Genomic DNA, 27,558 nt, shown 5'->3' with positions numbered 1-27,558 from the left:
TACTGGAGAAAATGCTGAAATTTATAATTATATTGTATTTATTAAAAATTTGCCATTTCATCATGCTGCTGATTCTAATGCTACATTTTATAATATAAGCATAGTTATTCATTTGGTGAACTATATTTTTTCTTTAGAATTTGATGGGGAATACTGTCTTTATGTGTTTAGTTCTTTCAACTTCTTCAGAAGCCTTAATTACTACTGGGTTTGCTACATTTTTACCTAAATTTATAGAAAATCAGTTTGGATTGTCTTCCAGCTTTGCAGCCACCCTTGCAGGTAAACCATTTTCTGCTTTGTTCGAATTTAATCTAATAATTTTACTTTACCACATTAAATGCTTATCAGAATAGTGTATCATTTTTGATAGCCCTCTTTTTAAAATTTACTATATTAGTTTGATACAAGTTTCTAATTTTCTGACATTTGACAGTCTGTTTTATGAATGAGAAGTACAGAAGCTGTAGAGCTAAAGAGCATATTTGTCAATCTTAATATTCAAAACATTAATTTTATTAATCTCTTGCAATAACCATTATATCATTCATTCAGGTGTTTCTAAATGGCTAAATAATATTCATATGTTAATACTGTGCTTGTTTTTGATGTTTTTCAATTCTCATTTGAGTAACTGAGTACACATGTATGTTTTCTCACTCTCTGTGTCTTCTTTCTCATCAGGGGCTGTTTTAATTCCTGGAGCTGCTCTTGGTCAGATTTTAGGTGGTGTCCTTGTTTCAAAACTCAAAATGACATGTAAAAACACAATGAAGTTTGCTTTGCTTACATCTTTAGTTGCATTTGCTCTGAGTTTTGTATTTGTTTATGCCAACTGTGAAAATGAGCCATTTGCTGGTGTGTCTGAATCATATAATGGGTAAATATATTTCAGTGCTTTTGATATTAATGTCAGGGTAATAAACTATGTATATATTTCAGAGTACATGCTTTCTTGAGTAAATTAATGAAAGACTGGCTTTTTTTTTTAATTGGAAGGCTTTCTCCTATGTAAGGATATATAGGTTTTTTTTTTTTAGTTTGTTTGCTTGTTTATTTATTTTTAAAGATTTTATTTATCTATGAGAGACACATAGAGAGAGGCGGAAACATAGGCAGAGAGAGAAGCAGGCTTCCCACAGGGAATCCGACGTAGGACTTGATCCCAGGACCCGGGATCACACCCTTAGCCGAAGACAGAGGCTCAACCAATGAGCCACCCAGGTGTCCCTTGTTTTGTAGTTTAAATAACTGAAGATTAGTATAACGGAATCTTTGTGCTGAAGGGATTCACATCCTAGGGGGTAATTTCTTATCTTCTGTTGCTATTGAAAGTCTTGAAAAATAGAGGTGATTCCCTATGGTGAAATTCATGTATTAGGTGGGTTGAAAATAATCTAGGAGAGAAATTAAATGAAACTAGTCCTAGGTTATACTAATTATTATTGTTTCTACTCTATTTTTTGTTTATTGTTTTTTTTTCTATTTTAGAAGCTCATGTTTATTGGAGAGAAAGAAATGACTTGTTGTTCTGACTCATAAACATATTTTTACCTGTAACTGATGTGATCATTTTTACCTTTCTTTGCCTTGTTTGTTTGGTTTTGAAATCCCAAACTGTGAGTTAGGTGATCAGGCAGGTTGGCATTGCACTGTGATGCATTTATAGCCTGTATTGCTGCTTTCATTGTTTCATTGCATGTGTTTGAGGCAGATGAGGGAGCTAGTACTCCATAAGGTCAAGGACTCCACAGTTTTTTAGAATATGACATTCAGGTAACCTAAATAGAATGTACTTTGTTTGCATGAGTTTGCCAGTAACAATTATGATTTGCAATTGCTGTTCATTTCTGCCATTCTTTTACATTAATGAGTTGCTGAGCATTCTGAAGCAATGCTAAGTTCATTTTTATTACATTTATTCACATTTGTTGACTACATCTTCTGGCTGACTTTTATGACAAAATCCCTGCTCTAAAGGAGTTTACAATGTAGCAGGAGAGATGGGGGAAACTAAATGGTAAATGAACAATGCATTAGGTAATGAGAGACATAGAAAAGGCTATGAAATTCAAAAGGAGGGCTTTTCAGTTTCCTTTAATTAGATTCAGGAAGAGTATGGGCTTACATATCCTTTAAGGATACGAAGAGTTTTGGGAAGAGAGAAAGGCTGAGGGGGAATATGTTAGCCATAAATGCTAGAAAGTAAAGGCTAGGTTCAGGAACCAGTTTGAATGAGACTTAGGTTTTGTAACTGTAAATCAAAATTTCTGGAGATGCTGAAAGGTAGGTAGAGGTAAACTCTGCAGACCTAACTTTAATATCTACAAACTTCACCCAAACATATCCCGAGGAACTACTTTTTTTTTTATGTTCCTTTTAGAAGAACAGAAAGTTCTGGATAGGTTAACACTCGTTAATCTTCGTGAAAAATGAATGATGCAGATGTGAATCTATTTGCTTTTTTTTTTTTTAACCTTAAACAAGAGTTACTACCAGATAAATTGTCCTTAGTCTATGGACAGGAAGGAAGACAAGTGAGAAGGTGTTAGTTTGAGGGGTATGTGGCCCCAAATTTTCAGTTTTAGCTCTGTGTGCTGCATATTAAAATGTACATATTATGGGTAGCCTCATTCAAGAAACATGTGTATTGGGATGCCTAGGTGGCTCAGCGGTTGAGCATCTGCCTTTGACTCAGAGCCTGATCCCAGGGTCCTGGGATCGAGTCCCACATCCGGCTCCCTGCATGGAGTCTGCTTCTTCCTCTGCCTGTGTCTCTGCTTCTCTCTGTGTGTCTCTCATGAATAAATAAATAAAATCTTAAAAACAAAAAAAAACGTGTATAAGAAAAAGTAGTATATGGAATAAAGAATAGACTAAGAAGCTCAAGAAATATGGGGCTCCTGGCTGGCTCAGTGATTGAGCATCTGCTTTCGGCTCAGATGATGATCCCAGGGTTCTGGGATCAAGCCCCATATCGGGCTCCCTGTGGGGATCCTGCTTCTCCCTCTCCCTGTGTCCCTGCCTCTCTCTCTGTGTCTCTCATGAATAAATAAATAAAATCTTAAAAAAAAAGAAGCTCAAGAAATAACTTGTTAGTGAAAGAAGTCATGAAAATGGAACATTTTTAGTAGATTGCTGTAGGCTTTCCCCATGCCATGTAATCACAGGTGGTTAGAAACAGCTTTTTTGACTATGAATTATTTAGTGAGGCTTATTGATAAGTTTAATTAAAACTCTGTTAAACGATATACATAAAAAACTTAAGATCAACAATACTGATTATTTTAGTGGATATTAATAATATTTATAATATGTTATATGAATTCATTCTTAAATGTTTAATGTGGGCACAACAATTGAAAGGAGACTGTCATTTCTAAAAGTCTATTAGTTATTAAAAATCCCTATGGTTCTTTTACTGCCTTGACGATATAGGCAATTTGAGTCTGTTTTGTTAATCAGTGCTAATAATGGTGATTTGTGTTTTACTTTATACTTAGAATCTCATAAAATATGAAATACTGCACCAAGTACACACAATATTTTTTCTCTATCTGGTCTATAGCTAGAATTTCTTTTCTTATCTGAAACAGCACCTTAAAGAAGCATACCTATTAGGATGTTGTAATACTTTTAGGGAAATCTTTGCTTATGGTAGAGGCATAATTGTAGAGTAGTTTGGATTCAAATAAGAAATCAGCATTTAAATTCAATTTGTCATATACACGTTGCTCATATAGACAGATGTGTGCATATATCTATTTTTTAAATATTCAAAAATTTTAAAATTTAAAATACTTATTCATTTTAAAAATACTATGTATATTAAGTCCATTTAATATACTTTGCAAGCATTGGCTATTTTCCTAAAAATAGTTTCCTTTACCTCTTGCAGTAAAGGTTTATAACATATATAGACTTAAGTGGCATATGTAGGCTTGATAATAAGGGATATATGCTATATTTCTTTGTTTCTTGAAGAGAAGTTTGTATCATACTGTTTTCATGTTTTCAATAGTCACTTGAGAGAATGAGAATTATATATTGGGAAATTTAAATTAAAAACTGTGTAGAAGCTGTTTCTAGAATTGAAGGGGTAGTATTTTTCTAGTTGCTGTACTCCTATATCTATATTGTAAGCTAGGTATAGGTAGTCCAGAATGCTTTCTTTTGAGAGTAAAACAGTGCTTGGTAAAAAAAAAAAATGAGCAGCAGCCTATGGAATAGATTAGAAGAGACTCCAGGCAGAGTGACAAATTACTTAGATTTTACACACTGAGCACCTTTCCTTCAAACTTAGACTGATTTGTTTCCAATTTTTTTTTCTATCCTTCAGTCTATTTCTTTCATGAATGAGCACCTGATTCTCCACCAACCCCTTAAATATCATCATTTTCCAACATAGTGGTTATTATCTTCTAATCTTTAGATAAATCACTCATTTACTGATTTTGACCTCCCAGTGCAGGAGTGTTAGCTTCATGGTTACTATGAGGAGGGGTTTTATTATCCCTTTCGCTCTGCTCCCCCTGCCCCCACCTTTTCTTCTTCCTCCCTTTCCCTCCTTCCCTCCCTCCCTTTCTCTGTGTCTTTGTCTCTATCTCTTTATTTCTTTTCTTTTTTAAAAGATTTTATTTATTTATTCATGAGAGACACAGAGAAAAGCAGAGACACAGGCAGAGGGAGAAGCAAGCCCCTGCAGGGAGCCTGATGCAGGACTCGATCCCTGGACCCCGGGATCACACCCTGAGCCAAAGGCAGATGCTCAACCGTGAGCCACCCAGGTGCCTTGCTCCTAAAGAGTCTCACTCAAATTTTGCCTTTCTTTCTTCCATGCTTCTAAAGTGTATTTTGCAAAAACTTTTAACCACTCACCATATTAGTGTATAATTATCTGTGTCCATCTCTACTCCTAGACTGTGAAATCTTTGAGGACAGCAACTACCTTACTCAGCTTTGTATTCCTGATACCTAGCATACAGCCTAGCATTTGCTCAGTTTATTGGTTGAATGAATGAATAAATAGGGACTCGAGAAATATCTTTGATTAGGGTAACCCTTTATCTTAACAAACATATTGCATCCTATTAAGAGGCAGTCTGGAACACAACTGAGCCTGGGAACCAGGAATATTTGGCAAAGACAGGAAAAGTGATTTAATCTCTCTGGGCCCTAGTTTTCCCACTGATAATATGAGTATGCTGAATACCATTATTTTATTCATCCTTCTAGACTTAAATTTTTGCCTACACCCCAGGGAAATTAGGCAATGTCTGTAGAAATTTTGGTTGTCATAACTGAGGGAGTGTTACTGGCATCTAGTGGGTAGAGACCAGGGATGCTGCTAAGCATCCTACAATCCACAAAATCAGCACTCTCCTCCTTACCACCCCTTGAAAGAGTAATGTACAAAAAAAAAAAAAAAAAAAGAGTAATGTACCAAATGAGAAACCTTGCTTTATTTGCTTTCTCTGCCTGTTTTTCTAATCACTGGCACGCGTTATACAAGTATTGCTCGTACTTCCTCTCTCTCCCATAAGAAATTAAATTCTATGTGAAAAGACAGACATTTTATTTGTTTTACTCATTCAGTAATTAAATATGTGTTAAGTGAGTAAATAAATGACTGAATGGAAGGTATAGCAAGGCTTCTGAACTGTTCATTAAAAGTTACAATTCATATAATTTGCCCTCATTTAATTTCTTGTTAACAGGACAGGAAAACTGGGAAACTTGACCGCTCCTTGTAATAGCAATTGTCACTGCTTGAGATCATATTATTATCCTATCTGCGGAGGAGATGGAATCCAGTATTTTTCTCCCTGCTTTGCAGGTTGTGCAAATTCTACTTCAAAAAGACATCCAAAGGTAACTCGTGTCTTCTGCTTTACTTTAATGAGGCAGTGTCTTTGTATATTTATGGATGGCCATCTTTATCCCTCTAGTGGAATTTAGTGGTTCTAGTTCTTCCTTGCTGCCCAGGAGGGGCCATTCAGAAGCCAGACATAAAGTTTCAGTCAAGTTAGATGAATAAACTCTAGAGATCTGCTGTACAACATTGTGCCTATTGTCAACAATAATGTATTGAATGCTTTAAATTGGTTAAAAGGGTAGAGCTCAGGCAAAGTGGAGTGAAATAAGAGTGAAATATTATTTACCTTTTTATATTTTATTTTTTCTCAGCCAAATTAATTAATTCTCAAATACAAATTTACTTTTAATTCTAGATTAGAATGCATATTAGTTTACCTACATAGGATTTTTTAAAAAATGAAATGGTTTAAGAGAGTCCAATAGAATTTTATTGTACTACATCTACAATCTAAAGATTTCATGTTAGCTAAATTTAAGAATTTTGGGGAAAAATGACATTCAAATTATTGGTAGCACATAATGTTATACATTAATAAGGGATCACAATGAATAAGATAAATAAGAAATGCGTGACAAAAGAGCACAATCTTGACTATTTGAAACGTAGAATCATGAAATGGCATTCCTTTTCCCATACAAAGAGAAGTTTAAGATTGCAGGAAAAGATTTCTATGTAAATAAGTATAAATAGATAATTGGAATGATCCATAAAATTACTTTAGATTTCTTCTAAAACCAACATGGATATATTTGTTGGTTATAACGTGTGGTTATGCACGTTTGCATGTTCATACATACACACATAAATCTATGTATTGTGTGTACACATATACATATATCTTTAATGATTTTATGTGCAATAAATACAGTTAGGTACTCCTACTATATTCGTCACTCCTTCCTGCAGGTGTGAGAATATGAGAAACAATGTACATTTTTTCATATTATTTAACTTACAGATTTTTATTATTTTTATTGTTTTTAAAAGATTTTATTTATTTATTCATGAGAGACACAGAGAGAGAAAGAGGGCCGAGACACAGGCAGAGGGAGAAGCAGGCTCCACGCAGGGAGCCTGACGCGGGACTCGATCCCAGGACTTTAGCACTAGACTGACTTTAGCACTAAAAAATAAAAAAAGATTTCTGCCCTTCAGAATAATAAAAGAATGATTTCCTTTGACTTCTTTGGCTTTAATATGACTTTTATTGAGGAGTTAGACTTGTAAAAAGATTTATAGTAAGGATAGAATTGAGATATAAAAAATCTTTAAAAAATAGTTATGCCTAATGAACTTCTTAAACTCTCAGTTCTTTTCCTTTGAAAGTTATACTTGTGATCTTTTAACATGTTTCCTTCTAACACTTTATATTATTAATTAAATATGTATATATTAAATAGTTAATATTTTATGCTTATATATAAAATAACCTTTTGGATAATGAAGTAATAACTTCAAGTTTTTGATTGTCGTGTCATCCTAGAAGATATACAGTTTACTTTTAGTAAAGCAGTTACAAAAAGTTCAGAAAGTTATAGTGGTTTAGTTGAAAGTAGGACTTTTTCCCCCCCAGAGAATTATGATGTATTAGTCTATTTTACTGTGCACTTGTTAAAATTACAGTGTTTGTCTTTTGAAACTAGTGTAGATAGATTGTCACTCTCCCTGCTTCTTTGTCTTCTATAATGGAAAACTATTTGAACAATTATGATCCATTAAAAGTAGTTTAGAATGTGAGAACTGGTAATTGTTTATTCTTGTCAATTTATTTCATAAGTCAAGAGTCAATAATAGGTTACAACTTGAGACAATGAACACAAAACTCAAATATGGGCCATAAAATATGACCCCTTATTTTCTTAATTTTTGCTTAATTTTTTAAGTGTTAATTACTCCTTCCCAGCATTATTTATTATGTATAGATCAAGACTATGTAAAGTGTTTGCCATGTATAGAGATCACTTAAAATGATAAAATATATTTTCAAGAGGGGCACCTAGATGGCTCAATCTGTTAAATTACTGACTCTGGATTTCACCTCAGGTCATGATCCCAGGGTTCTGGGATTAAGCCCCATGTTGGGCTTTGTGCTCAGTGGGGAGTCTGCTTGAGGATTCTCTCTCTCCTTCTCACTCTTTCCCTTCCCCCTTTCTCACTCTTTTTCTCTAACATAAATATTTTAAAAATATATATTTTCAAGATAAGTACTTTCAGTATTTTCTTGTCTACTATTTCTAGGTATATCACAACTGTTCCTGTATTGAGAGGAATGTAGAAATAACACCTACTTTGGCAAGTTTTGATTTTGAAGCTAAAGCTGGAAAATGTGAAAATCGCTGTGCAAACTTGCCTATATTCCTTGGCATTTTGTTTGCTACAATTGTCTTTACATTTATGGCTGGTACTCCTATAACTGTGTCCATCCTAAGGTATATATTATATTGTGAAATTTGCCGTTCCTAAGACATGTTGGGTGAATAGAAAATGGACTCAAGGATTCATTTGGGGTTTATACTGACCATTGGTTCCAATCGTAATTTGGTTCTTATAAGGTCACTAGTTCTATGGCATTGGACTCTACCCTAATGAAGTTCTACTTCATTGAACCATAGGTGAATGAGGTTTAAATATGATCATATAAAAATGTCTTAATATTGCCTATATGGAATATACCTGATTTTAGTTTATCTGCCTCTTTCATGAGGCTTCAGTTTAAGCTGTTTGACTGTATTTAAGCATTATGAAAATAAAGTGCATTCCACATGTGTCAGAGTCAGAATGACAGAATTTTATTCAGCCTTCCTGTAAACAGTGCTCTACTAGATGAGAAGCTAACTGCCACCTGGCTCTGAGCAGTGTTTTAAGATTTCAAATTGCTCTTTCTCCTTCTACGTCACTTGATAAAAATATTTTTTCTGCCTTTTCATAAGGTCATCAGCCTATCTATGTCTTTCCTAACAAACTCTAGCTTTTTTATTCTTCAGTTTTCGTTCCCTTATACTACTTTTTCACATACTTTTTTGTCAAGTAGAAATTTTAGAAATTCTGTCCAAAAGTATTAAATAGTCTGTTAATATTATCCTACATGGACATACAAGTTATTTAGAGAATTGAGAAAATGCTTTTTTAAAACTTTGTTTTTGAAAAATTATCTACATCACCTTTCAACTGCATGTTGATCTCTTTTATCTCCTAACTCTTGTGTGCCAGCGTCATGTAGCTTTCATCTTTGATAATCATTACTTAAAGAATCCTTGTTGAGGGATCCCTGGGTGGCGCAATGGTTTGGCGCCTGCCTTTGGCCCAGGGCGCGATCCTGGAGACCCGGGATCGAATCCCACATCGGGCTCCCGGTGCATGGAGCCTGCTTCTCCCTCTGCCTGTGTCTCTGCCTCTCTCTCTCTCTGACTATCCTAAGTAAATAAAAAATAAAAAAAAAATTAAAAAAAAGAATCCTTGTTGAATCAGATTAAGCCTCAGCAACTGTTTTGCACTGACCCAAATTTGTACCTTATATCATAGGTATGATCTCTGTCTCAAAGTCAGTAAGTTAGAATAGGAATTATTTGCTTGTGACTTAAAGGATAGTAAAAAATAAGTCTTATTAATAAATGTATTTTCTTTTTTACATATTACAATTCATACATGTTCAATATATTTGTTATACTTTATCTGACTATTTTTTGGTATTATTTGTAGTGTGTTAGGTCACATAACATTTTTCTTCTTTTACAATTCCAGAAAGGTTGAACTGTATATAAGCTGTTACAAATAGTTTATTTAATGGACATAACATTTACTTTAATCTAGAAATGCTAAGCAGTCATAGAAATAAATTTGCTCAAAGAGCAAATATACTATACGGCCACTTTTGGTTTAATATGTATTTGATATCTCCAGGTGTGTTCATCACAAGCAACGGTCCCTAGCATTGGGAATACAGTTTATGCTGCTTCGACTATTAGGTATGCCATTTTTCTTAATTCGTTGGTGACTGTTGGTTATTTTTGTCCATTAGTGTTATTGGTTTACTCGTTTATGGTGTATGCCAAGAAAATAATTAATTTAAATGCCATGGAAAACTACATAATTGTCACTGAAGAAAGCTGTTTTCTAATATTCAAGACGTATTATTTATGTATCACATAAGAAAATAATGACTTTACTTTTCACCTACCTGTTTGGTTAACTGTTGCTTTCAATTATGTTACAAATATAACTTTAAAGAGTATATCATATTTATTTAAAATACAACATAAGATCATGAACACTTGTTTAATAGAGCATAGTAAAATACATACATTTTTTCTATTCATGTAAAACCTAGTACCAACATAAATTATGATGAAATCTTATTTATAACTATGGTAATTCCTTTTCTCCCAGCATTTATCTCCATTTGGGACATAATTATATTGTATTAACAATGAAAATTAGTGAGTTGAAATATTTTAATGAAAATTTGGCATAGATATTATGGCTAGTTGAGAATTGATGGAAGATTTTATGGAAAAAATTATAAGGTTCCAGATGTAGGAAGAAATAGAAGGACAGAAATACTGTATTATACATAAAATTATATAATTATACCTACAATATTATACACATAATATTGAGATCATTTATAAAAACGAAAACCAAAAGCAGGAGCATTAGAGATCATCTGGACCAATTTCTCCATTTTCAGATGAATAAATTAAGGCTCTGAGAGATTTAGAGATTTCCCCGTAGGTACACAATTCTTGGTGAAAATGAGACTGGGAAGTGATATCCTTACTCTCGCCAGTGCTCTTTTGACACTATCATGCTGCAGGTCATGCTGGAGGTAGTTGAAACTTTTTTTTTTTTAAGATTTTCTTTATTTATTTGACAGAGAGCATGAGAGCAAGTACACAAGCAGAGGGGATAACAAGGGGAGAGGGAGAAACAGGCTCTCCACTGAGCAGGGAGCCAGATATGGGGCTAGTTCCCAGGATCCTGGCATCATGACCTGAGCCAAAGGCAGACGCTTAATAAACTGAGCTACCCAAGTGCTCCAGTAGTTAAAATCTTTGTCTAAGAAATATATTTGACTTGTAACAGTTGGAAACTCTTTAAATATGTGAAAGTTTAGTGCCTCATGACTTCATGTGAGGGAAAGGGTGTGTGATTTAAGATATATTCCCAGGTATGTTAGTACGATTGTGTGTACATGTGTGCATACACATGTACACTCTCATGTATTCACATGCACATACACATAACACATATGCTGTAGTTCAGCACTTATATTATACATCAATACTTTTGATATTTTAAAAGTAGAATAGTTAGTGCCCCTGAGTGGCTCAGTCAGCTAAGCATCCAACTCTTGTTTTTGGCTCAGGTCCTAATCTCAGGGTCATGAGGTCAAGCACCATGTCAGGCTCTGAGCTCAATGAAGAGTCTGCTAAAGTTTCTCTCTCCCTCTCCCCATCCCTGCATTCACTCTCTTTCTCTTTTTAAAATAAATCTCAAAAAAAAGAATAGCTAATTTCAAAGGCACATTCATTAAATTAGAAAAACTGGATTAAAATATTTACTTAGCTAAGTGTTAACCCAATATATGCCATTTTTTTATTAAAATAACTTTGAATTGATTAGAAGTATATAGTAATTATATAATTATTTAGTGTTTTATCTGTATTTCTTCTTATCTCTTTTATTTGTATATAACCTGATTGATTTGTATATGGGCAGATTAATTCCTAGTCTTACTTTTATGAGATATATGTATAACTATGTATATAACAACCTGTTAACTATAGACTATAATATTTACTGATTGTTTATGTCACATATAATTCTTCTAGGCACAATACCTGGACCAATTATATTTGGTGTCACAATAGACAGCACATGTATTCTGTGGGATATTAATGAATGTGGAGCTAAAGGAGCTTGCTGGATTTATAATAACATCAAGATGGCCCATATGCTAGTAGCTATAAGTAAGTGGTGATTTCTTGATAAATTTAGATTGATGAAATAATTAAGTACTTTTAAGTTTTGTAATGTTGAGTCCATGCTATCCTATAATTATGAAGCAGAAATCAGTTATCACAACAAGTTATGAAAGGCTTTAATGAGTTATAAGGCTCAGTCTAAAGTAGAAGAGAATAACATTTTAGCTTTCATTAAATCACATACACTTTTTTTAACAACCTCTTTCAAAAGTTTTTTTGAACTTCTACAAAAAGTTAAAAGACAATTCTGAGAAACTCTCTGGAATGATTGTCTTCTAGTTACCTGGGGTTTGGAAAGCACTTAGAGCTGAGGTAGAAAAGTATCTTTTGGCTCTAAAGTGTGTTGTAAGAAATTATTTTATAGCTTAACAGGTTAGCTGTGATGTTTAACCCTTTTTGCCTTCGTGGTCTGTCTTGGATAGTCTTGGTTAAGCAATAAATGACAATGAAGATTGAGGAAGTAGACCAATGTATCTATTTTGTAAGAGTTAATATCTAAAAATTTAAAACAACCTAAAGAATTAATATATTTAAATTGAAATAGAAGTAGAGGTTTCAAGACAGTGGCACAGGAGAACCCAGAACTCATCTCCTCTCATGGGCAACATATTTATAACTATATAGAGAATAATTTCTAAAGAAAAGGATCTCAACATTGGACACAGCACCCCATAACCAAGGACAAAAAAACCCCACACTGAAGTAGGAAAGGCAGAGACATGGCTTTGTGTACGATCTTGCCCCAGACATAACTCCACAATTGAGAGGGATCCCAAAAATAAAGAGCACTTCCTCAGTGAATGAAAGGTTTGAGTCCCACAACAGGCACCCTGACCCAAAGGACTGACACTAGAAATACAAGATCTCCAAACATCTGGGTTTGAAAATCAATAGGAATTAATACCAAGAGAAACACAGAACTATAGGGAACAGAGGTCCCACTCTTAAAGGGTTCATGTGCAAACCCACTTATCCTGAGATCCAGCACAAAAGTAATAGAATGAAAAACATCCAGATTATGAGACAGAAGACCCATTTACTAATTTTAAAGTGACTACTAGAGAGGCAGGAGCCTACAGGGACTCTATCCAGAGACAGAAGCCCTGATTGGCACCACTTTTACAGTCTCATCCTAACTTATGGTGTCAGAATCAATGACTGCCATTTTCCATGCACTTCTTTTACCTGATAGCACCAGAGGGCATCCTCTGTCCACCCTATACTATAAGTAGACTGGGAAAATAATCTTTAGCTCATCTACCTCACAACTAGTATGGGGAAGCTTCCTGAGCCCCATCCTCATTCAGCAGCCAAGATGCAAACAGATGGGTAGGTTCCCTGAGCTCCACCCTCCCAATGTAGCAGACAAGCTGCAACTGGGTCAGGTGAACACCCCAACCCCACCAAGCTGAAACTGAGCACCCTGGGGGCTGGCTGAGCACCCTGAGCCCCACCTACCCCATACAGCAGCTGTGTCTCTATTATAGGTAGCTAGGACATGCAGACTACATGAGGGATATCATCCATAGAGAGCCTAGCTCTGTAACCAGGGGATATTGTGGTTTTGGGCAACATGAAATGGTTGGGTCTTACACAAGTCCACTATCTCAAGATTGAAAGAGGTAGTCATTATACCTAATAGACAGAGAGGACAGGCAAAATGAGAAGGCAGATTCCAAACCAAAGAACAAAGCAAATCTCAGAAAAAAAAAAAAAAAACCCTTAAGGAAAGGGTGATAAGCAATCTACTTGATAAAGAGTTCAACAATGGTCATAAATATGCTTACCAATTTTGGGAAAAGAATGGATGAACACAGTGAGAACTTAAAAAAAAGGGTAGAAAATATAAGAAAGTACAAAACATAAGTTATAACTGAACTAAAAAATAATCTAGGGGGTTCAATGGTAGAATAGATGAATTAGAGGCATGAATTAGTGAGCTATAAGACAGCAATGAAAAACAACAGCAAAATGAAAATAGAATTAAAAGATGAGATACCTTAAGGAACTTCTGGAACAGCATCAGGTGGAATAACATTTGCATTTTAAGGGCCCCATAAGGAGAAGTGGGAGAAAAAGGCTACAAAAATTATTTGAAAAAATAATGACTGAAAACTTCCCTAATTGAGAAGGAAACAGACATCCAGGTCCAGAAATCCCAGAGAGTTCTAAATAAGATGAACCCAAAGAGAAATATACCAAAACCAATCATAATTAAAATGATAAAGATAAAGAGAGAATCTAAAAAGCAGCAAGCAGAAAAAATTACATATATGGGAAACCCAATAAGGTTATCGGAAGATTTTTCAGCAGAAACTGCATAGGCCAGAAAGAAGTGGAATAGCATATTCAGAACACTGAAAGGAAAAAAAAAAAAATTAACAAGAATACTCTACCCAGCAAGGTTATCATTCAGAATTGAAAGAGAGATGAAGAGTCTTCCATGTAAGCAAAAGCTAAGGAGGAAGTTTATCACCCCTGACCTTATAAGAAATGCTGAAGGGACTTCTCTAAGCTAAAAAAGAAAGGCATCTAATAACACATGAAAATAAAAATCTCAGCAGTTAAGGTAAATAAATAATAAAGGTAGTAGATCAGCCTCTAATAAAGCAAATTATAAGGGTAAAAGACAAAATTAGTAAAGTTAGTTTAAAATACAATTATTAGTTAAGGGAACTTAAAAAATATATAAAATGTGTCATTAAAAATCTAAAACATGAGGGGTACAAGTAAAAGTATCAGACTTTTGTGTTCAAAATTAAGTTATCAGCTTAAAAGAGATTGTTAAATACATATTGTATGTGAACTTCATGATAACCACACACATAAAATAATTATAGTAAATTCAAGAAGGAAATGTAAACATAACAATAAAGAAAATAAACCACAGGAGAAGAGAGAAAGAGAATAAGTAAAGGATCATAGAGGAACTACAAAACAGCCAGAAAACAGTTAACAAAATGGCAGTAAGTACATACCTATCAATAATTGCTTTAAATATAAATGAACTAAATTCTGTAATCAGAAGACAGAGTGGCTAAATGGATTAAAAAACAAGACCCTTGTATATGCTTCCTGTAAGAGACTCGCAGTCTAAAGCTGGTGAAAGACTGAAAGTGAAGGGATAGAAAAAGACATTCCATGAAAATGAAAACAAAGCTGGAATAGTAATACTTATTCAGATAAAATAGACTTTAAAACAAAGATGGTAAGAAAAGACAAAAAAAGGGCATTACATAATGATAAAGGAATCAATGTAACAGCATTTGTAAACCCAACATAGTAACACATAAATACATAAAGCAAAACAGTAGTAAGCGGAGATCTAGGCAGTAATACAATAATAGTAGGGCCTTTAATACCTCACTTATCAATAGATAGATCATCCAAATAAAAAAATCAATAAGATAACTGTAGCCTTATCTGGATCAGATGGACCTAATAAATATATAGAGAATATTCCATTCCAAAACAGCACAATACACATTCTTTTCAAGTGCACATGGGACAGTCTCCAGAATAGATCATATGCAAGGTCACAAATTAGTCTTAATAAATTTGAGAAGATTCAAATTATATCAGGCATATTTTCTGACAAAAAATATAAAACTAGAAATCAGTTACAAGAAGAAAACTAGAAAATACACTAATATGTGAAGATTTAAAAACGTGCTACTGAACAACCCAGTGGATCAAAGAAAAAAAATCAAAAGAAAAATTTAAAAAATAGCTGGAGAAAAATAAAAATGGAAATACAATGTTCCAGAATATTTGGAATGCAGCACAGTTATAAAAGGGAAGTTTGTAGTCATACAGATACAGGCCTACATTAAAAAACAATAAAAATCTCAAACAATCTAATTTTACATTTAAGGGAATTAGAAAAAGAAGAAAAAACAAAGCCCAAAGTTTAGCTTTCTTCCTAGAAGGAAGAAAATAATAAAGATCAAGACAAAAATAAATGAAATAAAGACTAAAAAAGCAATATAAATGATCAGTGAAACTAAGAGCTGGTTCTTAGAAAAAATCAACAAAATCAACAGGCTTTTAACTAGACTCATCAGAAAAAAGAGAGAGAGCCTAACAGAGAAAATCAGAAATGATGGAAGAAAAATTACAATGGACACCACAGAAATACAAAGGATCATAAGAGAATATTATGAATGATTATACACTATCAAATTAGTCAACCCAGAAGTAATGGATAAATTCCTAGAAACATATAATCTTCAAGGCTAAATCTTGAAGAAGTAGAAAATCTGAATAGAAAATAGGCCAGTTGCTGGTGATGAAATTAAATCAATAATCAAAAAACTGCCAAACAAAGATCCAGTTCCAGATGGCTTCACAGGTGAATTTTACCAAGGATTTAAATAATTAATGTGGATCCTTATCAAATTATTCCAAGGAAATTGAAGAGGAAGGAACACTTCCAAACTTATTTGGTGAGCCCAGCATTACCCTTATATTAAAACCAGACAAAGATACTACAAAAGAGAAAATAGAGGCCAGTATCCCAATGAATGCAGATGCAAAAGTCCTCAACAAAATATCAAAATTAATTCAGCAACGTATTATAAGGATCTTACAATGTGACTAAGTGGGATTCATTCCAGGGATGCAAGGTTTGTTCAATACTTACAAACCAGTCAACGTGACACATGACATTAACAAAATGAAGGATAAAAAGTACATATATTTTTTCTCAGAATTCAAAGGAAAAACATCTTTAAAAACTCAACATTTTAAAGAATTCAATCTTAGAAATTGAAGGAAAAACATTGTTAAAAAGTCAACATCCATTTGTAATAAAAACTCTTACTGAAGTAGGTATAGAGGGAATATACCTCAACATAATAAAGACCATATATGACAAACCTATAGCTAACATAATACTCAACAATAAAAATCTAAAAGCTTTTCTTCCAAGATTAGGAACATGACAGGGATGTTTCCTCTCGCTACTTTTATTCAACATAATGTTGGAAATCCACCAAAAAAAATGTTGCAACTAATAAATTAATTCAGTAAGGTTGCAGGATACAAAATTAATATGCAGAAATGTTTGCATTTCTCTACACTAACAGCACAATATGAGAAAGAGAGATTAAGACAATTCCTTTAAAAAAAAAAAAGACAATTCCTTTTACAATTGCACCAAAGAGAGCCCAGTAGTAAACCCACATTTATATGCTCAGTTAATCCACAATAAAGGAGGCAAGAACATTCAATGGAGCAAAGACAGTCTCTTCAATAAATGGGGTGCTGGGAAAACTGGGCAGCTACATACAAAAGAATGAAATTGGACCACTTTCTTACACCATACACAACAATAAACTTGACATATGTTAAAAACTTAACTGCAAGACCTGAAACCATAAAACTAGAAGAAAACATAGACAGTAAGCTCTTTGACAGTGACCTTAACAATATTTCTTTGGATATGTCTCTTCAGGCAAGGGAAACCAAAGCAAAAATAGACAAAGGGTCCACATCAAACTAAAAAGCTTTTTTGTACAGTGAAGGAAATCATCAACAAATGAAAAGGCAAACTTGGAAATGAGATGGCCAATAAAGGGTTAATATCCACACTCTATTAAGAACTTACACAACTCAATAACAACAACAACAAAAGTGAACAACCTGATTAAAAGCTGGGCAGAGGATCTGATAGACATTTTTCCAAAGAAGACCTCCAGAAGGCCAACAGTGGCATGAAAAGACGGGCACTGAGGGGGACACTTGACGGAATGAGCACTGGGTGTTATTCTGTATGTTGGTAAATTGAACACCAATAAAAATTAATTTATTAAAAAAAATAAAAAATAAATAAATAAAACAAAAAGATGCTTCCCACCCTTCATCATCAGGGAGATGCAAATCAAAACCACAATGAGGTGCCACCTCACACCAGTCAGAATGGCTATTATCAAAAAGAACAAATGGGTATTGGCAAAGATTTGGAGAAAAAGGATCTTTCTCATGCACTGTCTATAGGAATGGAAAACAGTGTGGAAGTTCCTCAGAAAATTAAAAATAGAACTACCATATGATCTAGTAATTCTACATCTGGATGTTTCTGGGAATTTATCTGATAAAAACAGTAACACTAATCCAAAAATATATGTATGTACCCCTGTGTTCACTGCTGCATTTTTTATAATAATATCTGAAAGTAATTTAAGTGTCCACTGGTAGATGGATGAATAAAGAAAATGTGGTTTATATATACAGTGGAACATTACTCGGCAATAAAAAGAATGAAATCTTACTATTTGTGATTCCATAAGTGGACCTAGATGGTATTATGCTAAGTGACATAAGTCAAGTAGAGAAAGACAAGTCATAAATGATTTCATTTATAAATGGAATTTAAAAAAGCCAAAGAAATGAAACAAAACAAAACAGACTGATGGATACAGAGAACAACCTGGTGGTTGACAGAGGGGCATGATTGAGCCGACGGGCAAAATAGATGAAAGGGAACAAAAGGTGCAAATTTCCAGTCATAAAATAGGTCACAGTGATGTAACCTATAGCATAAGATGTATAGTCAGTAAAATTGTAGGGGTGCCTCCGTCAGTTAAGCATCTAACTCTTGATTTTGGCTCAAGTCATGATCTCAAGGTTATGAAATCGAACCCCCTGTTGGGCTCTGCACTGATCCTGAAACTTGCTGAAGTTTCTCTCTCTCCCTCTCTCTCAGTCCCGCCCCCATGCTCTCTCTTTAAAAAAATAAGATAAAATTTAGATGAAAAATGGTAATATTGTAAGGACTTTGAATGGAGACAGGTGGTCACTAGACCTATTATGGTGATCATTTCATAATGTTTAAAAATATCAAAATACTCTTGTACATCTGAAACTAATATAAATTATACACCAATTATAATTTAAGAAAAAAACAGATGTTCTAAATAAACATACACACAAACATACATGTATGTATTATTACATAATGTGTGATTTTCATGGTGATTATGATTGTATTTTGGCATATGTATCAAGATAGCTTATTAATCTTAATGTGTTTCAACCCAGAGAATGATGTCGGAATTTTTGATGATAGAATAATGAAATACCCACTGAAGAAATAAATATGTAAATCCAAAAATATAATTGGAGGGAAAAAATTGACAAGAATAGGCAAAATTAATCTTTCCAATGCTTTTACTTATGAAACACTCTTTATTCACTGTGTTTTTGCATTTAAAAATTATTTAATTGGTTTTGTGTATACTTTTTGACCAAAAGACGGAGATAATGAATTGTTCCTTTTCCTACTCTGTGATGAATGTGAGATTTTTTTCCCCTAAATCATATATGTCTTTAAATTTTCTAAAAACATTGTCATGATAGTACCTATGTAATTAATTTTCCTGTAAGTCTATAGATGCTTAGTTCAATGAGAATTCCTGTTTTTTTCAAATACACATTTTGAGTAAAATACTAATGGTAACACAAATTAGGTACTGCAGAAACTATACTGCAAGGCCATTTAGTTTATTCAGCTGTCACTTAAATGCTTATACTCTGGCAAGAAATAGTTTCTTTTCATAAAGCCAAGCTCAAAATCACAGTCCTTTGAAAACAAAGCTTGTGAAGTGAATCTCATTGGTTCACATTTTTAGTCAATATTTAAATTTGGTTGAGTATTCAATGTGATACATTTTGTGGAGGCTTTCTCCTAAGAACCCCAAAGCCTTTTTATTTTTAGAATTATTTTCCATCATGGACTTGATCATTCCACAACTCATTTTTTAGGTTCAAGGATATTATAAGCTATTTTATTTTGTCATTGACTTCATTTCTTACAACTTTTATACATATGATGTGTTAATAAAATTAGAAGTGGAACATAGATTTATTTAATTGTATGCAATACTTACTTTATTAGAATGTACAATCATAACCAAGAAAAGAGTAATTATTGTACATTTTTAATGTTTGGAAAGAAAATTAAAGCCTGCTTCATTGGGTTGTATAGAAATGTTTTACTGAAGAATACCACCTTTCTAAAATTTTAAAAATTTAAAACATAGATCTATAATGCCTATCTACTACTGCTCTTTAAAGTGGGTTTCTGTGAAGAATTTCTCAGAATTAATTTTTTGTGATACTTAAAGGCCTAAATGCATGATTAATTTTTGTTTTTATATTTAGGTGTTACTTGTAAAACTATCACCATTTTCTTCAATGGGTTTGCAGTCTTTTTGTATAAGCCTCCACCATTAGACACAGATGTATCATTTCAAAATCAGAATACAGTTGTGAGTACTGTTTCAGTAGAATGTGATCTCAACAATGCAGGAAATGAAGGATGAAATAGAAAAAGGAGACTGTTTTACAGCTGGAAAATTGGCCATCATTTCCAAGAGTGCACATTGCCATTGCAGCATTATCTACCCAATATGGACAATCATATTTTAAAAGTTGGCATTTTATAATTAAATGTGTTTTCTGTACATTTATGGACTTGTTTTGTTTTAATGTAAGAAACAGACTTGTGCCTTCAGAGCCCACCAAAAACCTCAGAATACACACACATTCATGCATGTGCATGCATGTGCACACATACACACACGTTTCCCATTGTCCAAGTATGAAATAACAAATTAATAAACTAAATTAGAAAAAAAGCCAATTATTAGTTAAAAGTTTACATTTTAAAAATAATAATTTCTATTCTTCTTGCAACTTGTTTTATTTTACTTATCATTGCCAGTAGTTTGAGCTTATTTAGAAAATATATGGTATAAAAATGTAAACTAATTAAATTTATGTGATGATTTTTGAGAACTATTACTGAAAACTCATGACTTTAAAACTAGACATTTTGTTTTTAAATTTATATGCACCTAGTCTGTCCTTTATTACAAAGGTTTACAGAACGATTAAAATATAATCATCTTCTTTGTGTCCCAATCTATAGTGAATTCAGAAATAGTGTTGTATATGCATATTTTCACTTTACTCAAGAATTCCAGGAGGTAATTTGCTGATCTTGCTTATTTTTAACTTTCTTTTAATGATTCCAAGACAGTATTATTCAATTATACGTCCTCCAGGACAAAGTACCAGATTCAGTAAAGTGCCAATTACATATGAAAAGATTTTTTTTTAATGGCTTAGGTGCATTTTATTGGTTTTCTTTGAAAGATTTCTTAATGAACTGTTGATCAGTGTTCACATACTCAGTAATTTAGTTTTTCTCATTTTAAAAATTTGCCGTCTAGTATGTTATTAATAGTATCTAAAAGAGTGCTTTGCTCATGGTAGGCATGTATTAGTGTTACGGAACTCTTTAATTGATCATTTATTTGAAAGATAAAGTATTTCTCATATTGAATAACATAACACTCCCATTTCTTTAGCTCAGATTTAAGCCAATGTTGACCCAGAATGTGGAAGAAATAGATCAGTGAACAACAACAAAAAAACAAAAAGCTTCTACTTGGTCAAGAATTTTACTGAATAAGGGAAGTGTTAAGTTCATATTTAATTTAGAGGGAAGAAAAAAAATCACCCTATATATACAAATAGTTTAATGAGCAAGTTGCTTAATAATTGGCATTCATTTCATAATTTTTTTAGTTATGAAGAGTTTCATTGTAGTCAGTGTACTCAATTTTATAAGATGATACATTTTTACAAACTTAATGAAAATAGGTAAAGTGAAAATAATTTCACCACTTGAAGGAAGTCAGACTCATACATATTTACAAAGAATACCTCCTTTCATGACAGGGCAGTGTAGACACTACTATAATTTATAAACATTATTTATACTTTTGGATCAACTAGGTTATATGTATTGATATCCTACTTTAATAAAGAACAAAATTTTTCATAGTATATTTTTTCACGATTTATATGATTTTAAAAGTAAGCGTGAATCTATAAATTGACTTGCAGTGATTTTTATACATAATTGGATATATGTCTTAAAACTTATTTTTAAGATTTAGATTTTCTTAATTGTAGGACATACAAATGTAAAATTCTTATACATGGAAAGAACTGTATACAATTGATTTAACTCTGTAAATTGAAAAATATAAGGACAATTTTAGCTCTATTGTCCTTTAGTATTTAATTTAAACAATTGTATAAAATGCATATGTGTATCTTTTTAAAAATGAGAATATTTGTACTAGATTGTTAAATGTTTAACCTTATTAAATGGCACAGATTTTCAATAGGATTTGTATCTGTTTATGAATACACACACACTTGGTGGTTGGGAAAGGGAAAATTCAGTGTACTTTTGAACTTGGTGAATGTAATTTAATTCAGTGATTTCTGGTATCTCAACATATGTGTTTAATTCAATATAAACCACCTTCACTATGAAATATATACTAAAATTGTTCCATACAATAGTTTTCATGTATGACTGAAGGATAGACAAGATTTATATGAGTAGGATACAGTTATAGATAGTTGGTTGTCAAAAATATGATACTGTGAAAGTAATGTGTTTTGGAAAGGTTATATTTAAGTCCTCGGGTTATCAAAACACTTATGACAATATTTTTAAGGAAATCAGTTTGTACATTAGAGGCAATGCCCCTTACCCCCAGTACAACATATTTTAAGCTTCTTCAGCTGTTTCTGTACCCAAAACAATAAACATTAACTTACACATTATATGTAAGTGACCAGAAATAAATAAAAGACAATCTGTTTTTAAAAACTGCATGGGTAAATTGGACCAAAACATTTCAGTGTTTTTTACTGAAATTCACAGCTTATAAAAATCATCCTCAAAGAAATGGCATATTAATTTTTTCTTTCTAGCTTTAGTTTGACTTTCTTTTTAAAACTCTATAATGATTTTAGACTTAATAAAAAGTTGTAAGAATAGTACACACAATACTTCTGTAAGCTTTACTCACTTCTCTAATGTTAACATATCAAACATCCATAGAAAAATGATCTAAACCGGCAAATTAGCATTAAAGAAATAGTTAATACCACCTCTGCAAAAGGGCATCACATTTTCTGTGATGTCAGCCTATCTTTGTTTTAATTGTTGAATTGTGTATTTTAAAATGGTGCATTTTACTAAATGTAACTTAGGCCCTGGGATAGTTGATTTGTAAAAAGAAATGGTATTAGAAACAGCATTTGAAGGCAACTGTTGCTGGGTCCTTCCAAGTCTAATGAGAATGCCCTAAGAGGATCTTGCTAGTGTTGAGGATGTTGCTAAGAAAATAGGCTGGTGTTTCCTCCCTAATTGAATGTTTTCTTAGTTCCGTCCCAACAGAATGGAGTATGTACCCCCATTACGGTGAGGGGGGAAAGGAACCAGAATTAGATTTCTGGCTTAAGCCCAGGGTCCAAAATACAGAGCGAGGACTCCTCCGAGGAATAGCTTCAATCATAACATCTGAAGATGAGAATTTCTGTGCCACAAAACGTGACATTCTAGAGCAGTGTTGGTGGGACTCTGTCCATGCATCTGCCTTCTGTCAGGTCCTGCTAGATAGTATAGTGTCAGCAACCAAGGTGGGTAGGTCAGTAATAAACCAACTCAAGGGAGCATCAATCTTTCTGGGAATTGATCAGTTAAGAAGCCAATATGAACCCACAATTGCACCCCATGATTAAGCCAGCTTTTGGAGTCCTGCTGTAATGGATGGCATGGAGGTCAGTATCAGTCAAGAAAAATATATGTAGGTCCAGGTGGTGAAGGGTTTTTACCTGTCTTCCTCTTCCTTTACTCCATGGGCACACGTGGGAGCATGAGAAATGAGACCTTTGTGATACGTAAAAATGACCACAGAGCTATGGAATTTATCCAAGAATGTTGTCAAAGGGGTAGAGCTAGTAGTTCCAACAGAATATATTTAAAGGTAGCAATGGGATAAGAATAAATAACAGGTTTTTCTTCACCTCATTTGCATTATTTTACTATTTTTGTATCCTTTTACTTATTTAGAGGAAATAAACATGATTTTACTATATTTCTTCTTCTCTAACGCTTGAACGTATTCCTTAACTTTTTGAAATCTGTTAACTAGTGCTTGGACCCAAGTGGTTGGCAATGACTAAAATGACAGTTGCCTGTGGATCTCTAAAAATCAACAATGTTCAACCCCATCCAGGACCATTGAAATTGGCTTTGTTAAAAATTTCCTAGGTTTTTCTAAAGTTAAATCAGGGCTGGAAACTGCTGATATAAACTAACACATTGAAGAAGGTGGGTGAAGGATGTGAAATCACATTTTGTTGTCAGTGATTTAGTTATGTTTCCTGATTTCCAATTTTGATCTCTTAGAGAAGGAAATTTTGGCTTGAAAACGAATAATGGGGTAATTTTGAAGGTTGAGATACTACTGGGACTTCTTCTAGAAGTATGTCTCTGGATGGAGTAAAGTGAGTTGGGGGAGTGGGGGGGGCAGAAAGCAATGGTAAGAAATTTACTTGTTCTTAAATTTTTCGTACAGCTCTTAATTTCAGATACAAAACATCGGAGAACACTCCTAGATTCTTTTCCTGCATGGGTCAGCTGTGTCAGTAATGATGTCCTGTAATACCAATGAGCCTGTAATTATTACATGGAGAGAGCCAACAGTAGTTGCGCTGAATGCACGGCATCTTGTGTTACTGTAACGTGAGAAATTCTAATAAGGAAAATAGAGCAGAATTGACATAGCTTAGTGGAGATGCTGAAGACACAGACATAAAACAAAGACATCCTGGTACATGCTCCTCAGCCACGTTCTTGAGGTCTTCTGAATGAACGTGGAAACAGCTCACCCATCTGGCTTCCCAATGATAGAATAGCTTGTCTCTTTGCTAATTGTCAGCAAAGCAGAAGCTTGTGGAAGGAAAGGAACGAATGAATTACTGTATCAAACATGTCTGCTCTTTTTTCCCCTTCTCTCTCTTTTTCTGTCTTATAAAATCATCCTGCTTCTCCATTGGTTAGATTAGATCAATCTATTGTTGGCTTTCCTTTTACATGAGTAAATGCTGTGAAGACAGTACCATATGTCTTTGACAGGCAATTTGGAAGTCTGAAAATCATAAACAGCAAAACCAGTTGGGTAATCCTGCTTGCAAAACGCTTCAGAATAAAAAAAAAAAAAAAAAAAAAAGCAAAGACCAGGTAATTCTAGTGAAAATACTGCTTTTTGCTAATCTGCTTGGTATGAGGAAATGTGCTAGATGATATTACATGTTCATGCTCATTACAATCCTACCAGTTGTTTCTTACGTGAGACGACTAAAGCCAAGGGAAATAAGTTTTCAAGGCCAGAAGGAGAGTAGTGTCAGAACTGGAACTTGAATCTGGGTGTCCGTGGCTCCAAAGCTCACGCTTATTCTTGTTCTTACTGGAATTTGCTGAGTTTAACTATATAGGTATATTTTTTAAACCCAAAACACAATTTTTGTTTATGGGAATTATACTATATCTTTCAATTCTAAAAATTATCTTTTCTGGAGTTATAGCTAATGGGTAGTAAATTCGAGGCGCACTACACAAAAATGTTAAGAAAAAGTGTTACAATTAAATTCTTTCCAGGGTTACAATTTATATTTCTACCAGCAGGTGGCGGTATTGGCTTTACTACCAACAGTGAAAGTGTTGCTTTAGGAGCCTTTTCACTTTTTTTGTTGGAGGAGGATTTCTGGCTCTTTGGTAAAAATTTCATTTGCATTTTTTTCATTATCGTTTTTCATATCCTTTGCGTAATTTTTCCAGAATTATTTTCTCATTGCAGATCATTGGAAAGATCTCCTGTTAGAAGATAAACTGGTAACTAATGAGAATCATTTGGTGGATTCAGCTTTTGCTATTTTGATGTCTTTTCTCGTTTAGAAACAGGGTGATGCATATTTCTGATTCCATGGGTTTCCTCTCTAGATATTGACCAAGAGTGGATTTTTCATATTAACCTATATTTTATTTTTAAAGAGTAAGCAGCTGTTAAAGTTACCTTTCAAAAAAGTATTGATCCTTCAAAAAGAAAAGAAATGTGAAAAAATAAATTTCAAAATTTTGACCAGGTTTCTCTTTCCATTGTTAAGCATGAATTTTTTGCATATTAAAACGATTAACCTTGTTCACTCTTATACTACAGTTTCCTCCCATCCGTCTCCCTAAGACCAAAATAGAATTAATTAAAATCTATTAAAAGGAGACCTCAACTGTATAATTCCCAAACCCATTTGCTAGTTTTCTTATGAAACTGCCTTTCTTAGAGTTTTCTTTTTAAGTCATTTGGGGCCCTGTTGTACCTGTTGTGACTAGAATTACTCTCCTCAAAAACTTAGTATCTAATTGACAAAGTAGAGCCTAAGTATATGAAAAGTTAATGAGTAAAGCAATTCAATATTTAAACAAAATGTCAAAACATTCAGCCTTCAGAGACATGTATTGATCCTTTACTTAATGCCAGGCGTTTGAGGTCCAAAAATTGGGTGACAATGAGGAGACAAAAGAGATAGGGAGACACAGAGGACACAGTGTGCGGTACTCTGTATTCTTCAGAGACTCATGGACTTTTGTAAATGAGTCTCATTTACATGTACATGTACATGTACATACAGTACATAAAAGAACTGTATTTAATCAGTTTTATTAAAATACAGTTTGATTTTATCCTCAGGCATTTTATTTTTCTTTCGTAGAGGAGCTGGCATCAAGCATAGCATTGATCATTATTATGGAAATATAGTCCCTCCCCTCCTGTCCACTTCTCAGACCAGTGCTTACAGTTAGTAAATCTACAAAGAAATATAATATGGAGGGTTCAAATTGTTTCCAGAACACACAATGGAAATGACTCAACAACTCTATCTGGGATTTTACTGCAGGAGGGTGACAGCTGTGTTAGTGGTTCAGAAAGTGATGAATTGACGTGATGTTACAAAGCAATGCTGGATCACAAACGACTTGCACAGCTCACGCTCAAACTGGTTTAGTCAGAGCTCCCTCTGTAATGGAACAGACGTTTAGAAGCCCTGATTATGCACCTAGCCTCATTTTCCACAGGTAATGCTGCTTTCATACTTTACAGAGAAGAGGGAGATTATTGAATAAGACTATTCTCAGCTTCTATTCACATCTCTTTACATCCTGCTTACAAATTAACTCGTGTCTGTCTTTCATCTCAACTCAGTGGGAAAGACATCTTCATTCTTCAAGGTGAACTACCAACCTGGTTCCTTCATCCATTCCCAACCCCCCTGATCTTTCTCAGGATCTTGCTCAATCAATTTCCCTCTGTTCTGTAGAATATATTAATCTCTGCTCTCTTTCATGCCTTTCACATCTAAAGAGTTTACGGTTCTTCCTTCTGTAGAAAATTCTTTCTGTTCCCTCATGCCTTCCAAATGCCCAGCACCAGCCCTGATTGGCCTCGCCATATTCAGGTTCACGGTGGACATCTTTCTTGGGCTAAATCACAGGCATCAAAACTCAATTTGTCAGTAACTGAACTCACCACGTACCCTTCTGCCCCAGCCCTCCTCCTCTTCTTTTCTTCCCACTCTTGTTTCTCCATTTTGATGAATGTCTGTACCCAGCTGACCAGCCTCCCCTGCCTTTGTGTTCCAAGCCCATCAGCTATCCTACTCCAAACCCATGAACAATCCCCTTGTTGATGATTGACTATAAACCAGCAACAAATATTATATACAATGGCTATAATTTCAACAAAAAGGTAACATGTAAGCACAGTT

General features: G+C 33.8%; 1 protein-coding gene across 1 annotated transcript in view; it reads left to right on the top strand.

Annotated features, from left to right (window-relative positions):
* The window catches only part of SLCO4C1 (solute carrier organic anion transporter family member 4C1), a 77,382-nt gene extending 55,602 nt beyond the window's left edge, over positions 1–21,780 (top strand). The window contains exons 7-13 of the mRNA XM_055312864.1: positions 138–282; positions 685–880; positions 5,718–5,871; positions 8,117–8,307; positions 9,779–9,843; positions 11,710–11,847; positions 20,026–21,780. Of these exons, the coding sequence (XP_055168839.1) occupies positions 138–282; positions 685–880; positions 5,718–5,871; positions 8,117–8,307; positions 9,779–9,843; positions 11,710–11,847; positions 20,026–20,186 (1,050 nt within the window). The 3' untranslated portion in view covers positions 20,187–21,780. The remainder of the gene's footprint in view (positions 1–137; positions 283–684; positions 881–5,717; positions 5,872–8,116; positions 8,308–9,778; positions 9,844–11,709; positions 11,848–20,025) is intronic.
* The last annotated feature ends 5,778 nt before the right edge of the window (positions 21,781–27,558 follow it).

The sequence above is a fragment of the Nyctereutes procyonoides genome, unplaced genomic scaffold, assembly GCF_905146905.1.
Source record: "Nyctereutes procyonoides isolate TBG_1078 unplaced genomic scaffold, NYPRO_anot_genome, whole genome shotgun sequence".
Classification (NCBI taxonomy): domain Eukaryota; kingdom Metazoa; phylum Chordata; class Mammalia; order Carnivora; family Canidae; genus Nyctereutes; species Nyctereutes procyonoides.
This window is presented reverse-complemented; position numbering and strand designations above follow the sequence as displayed.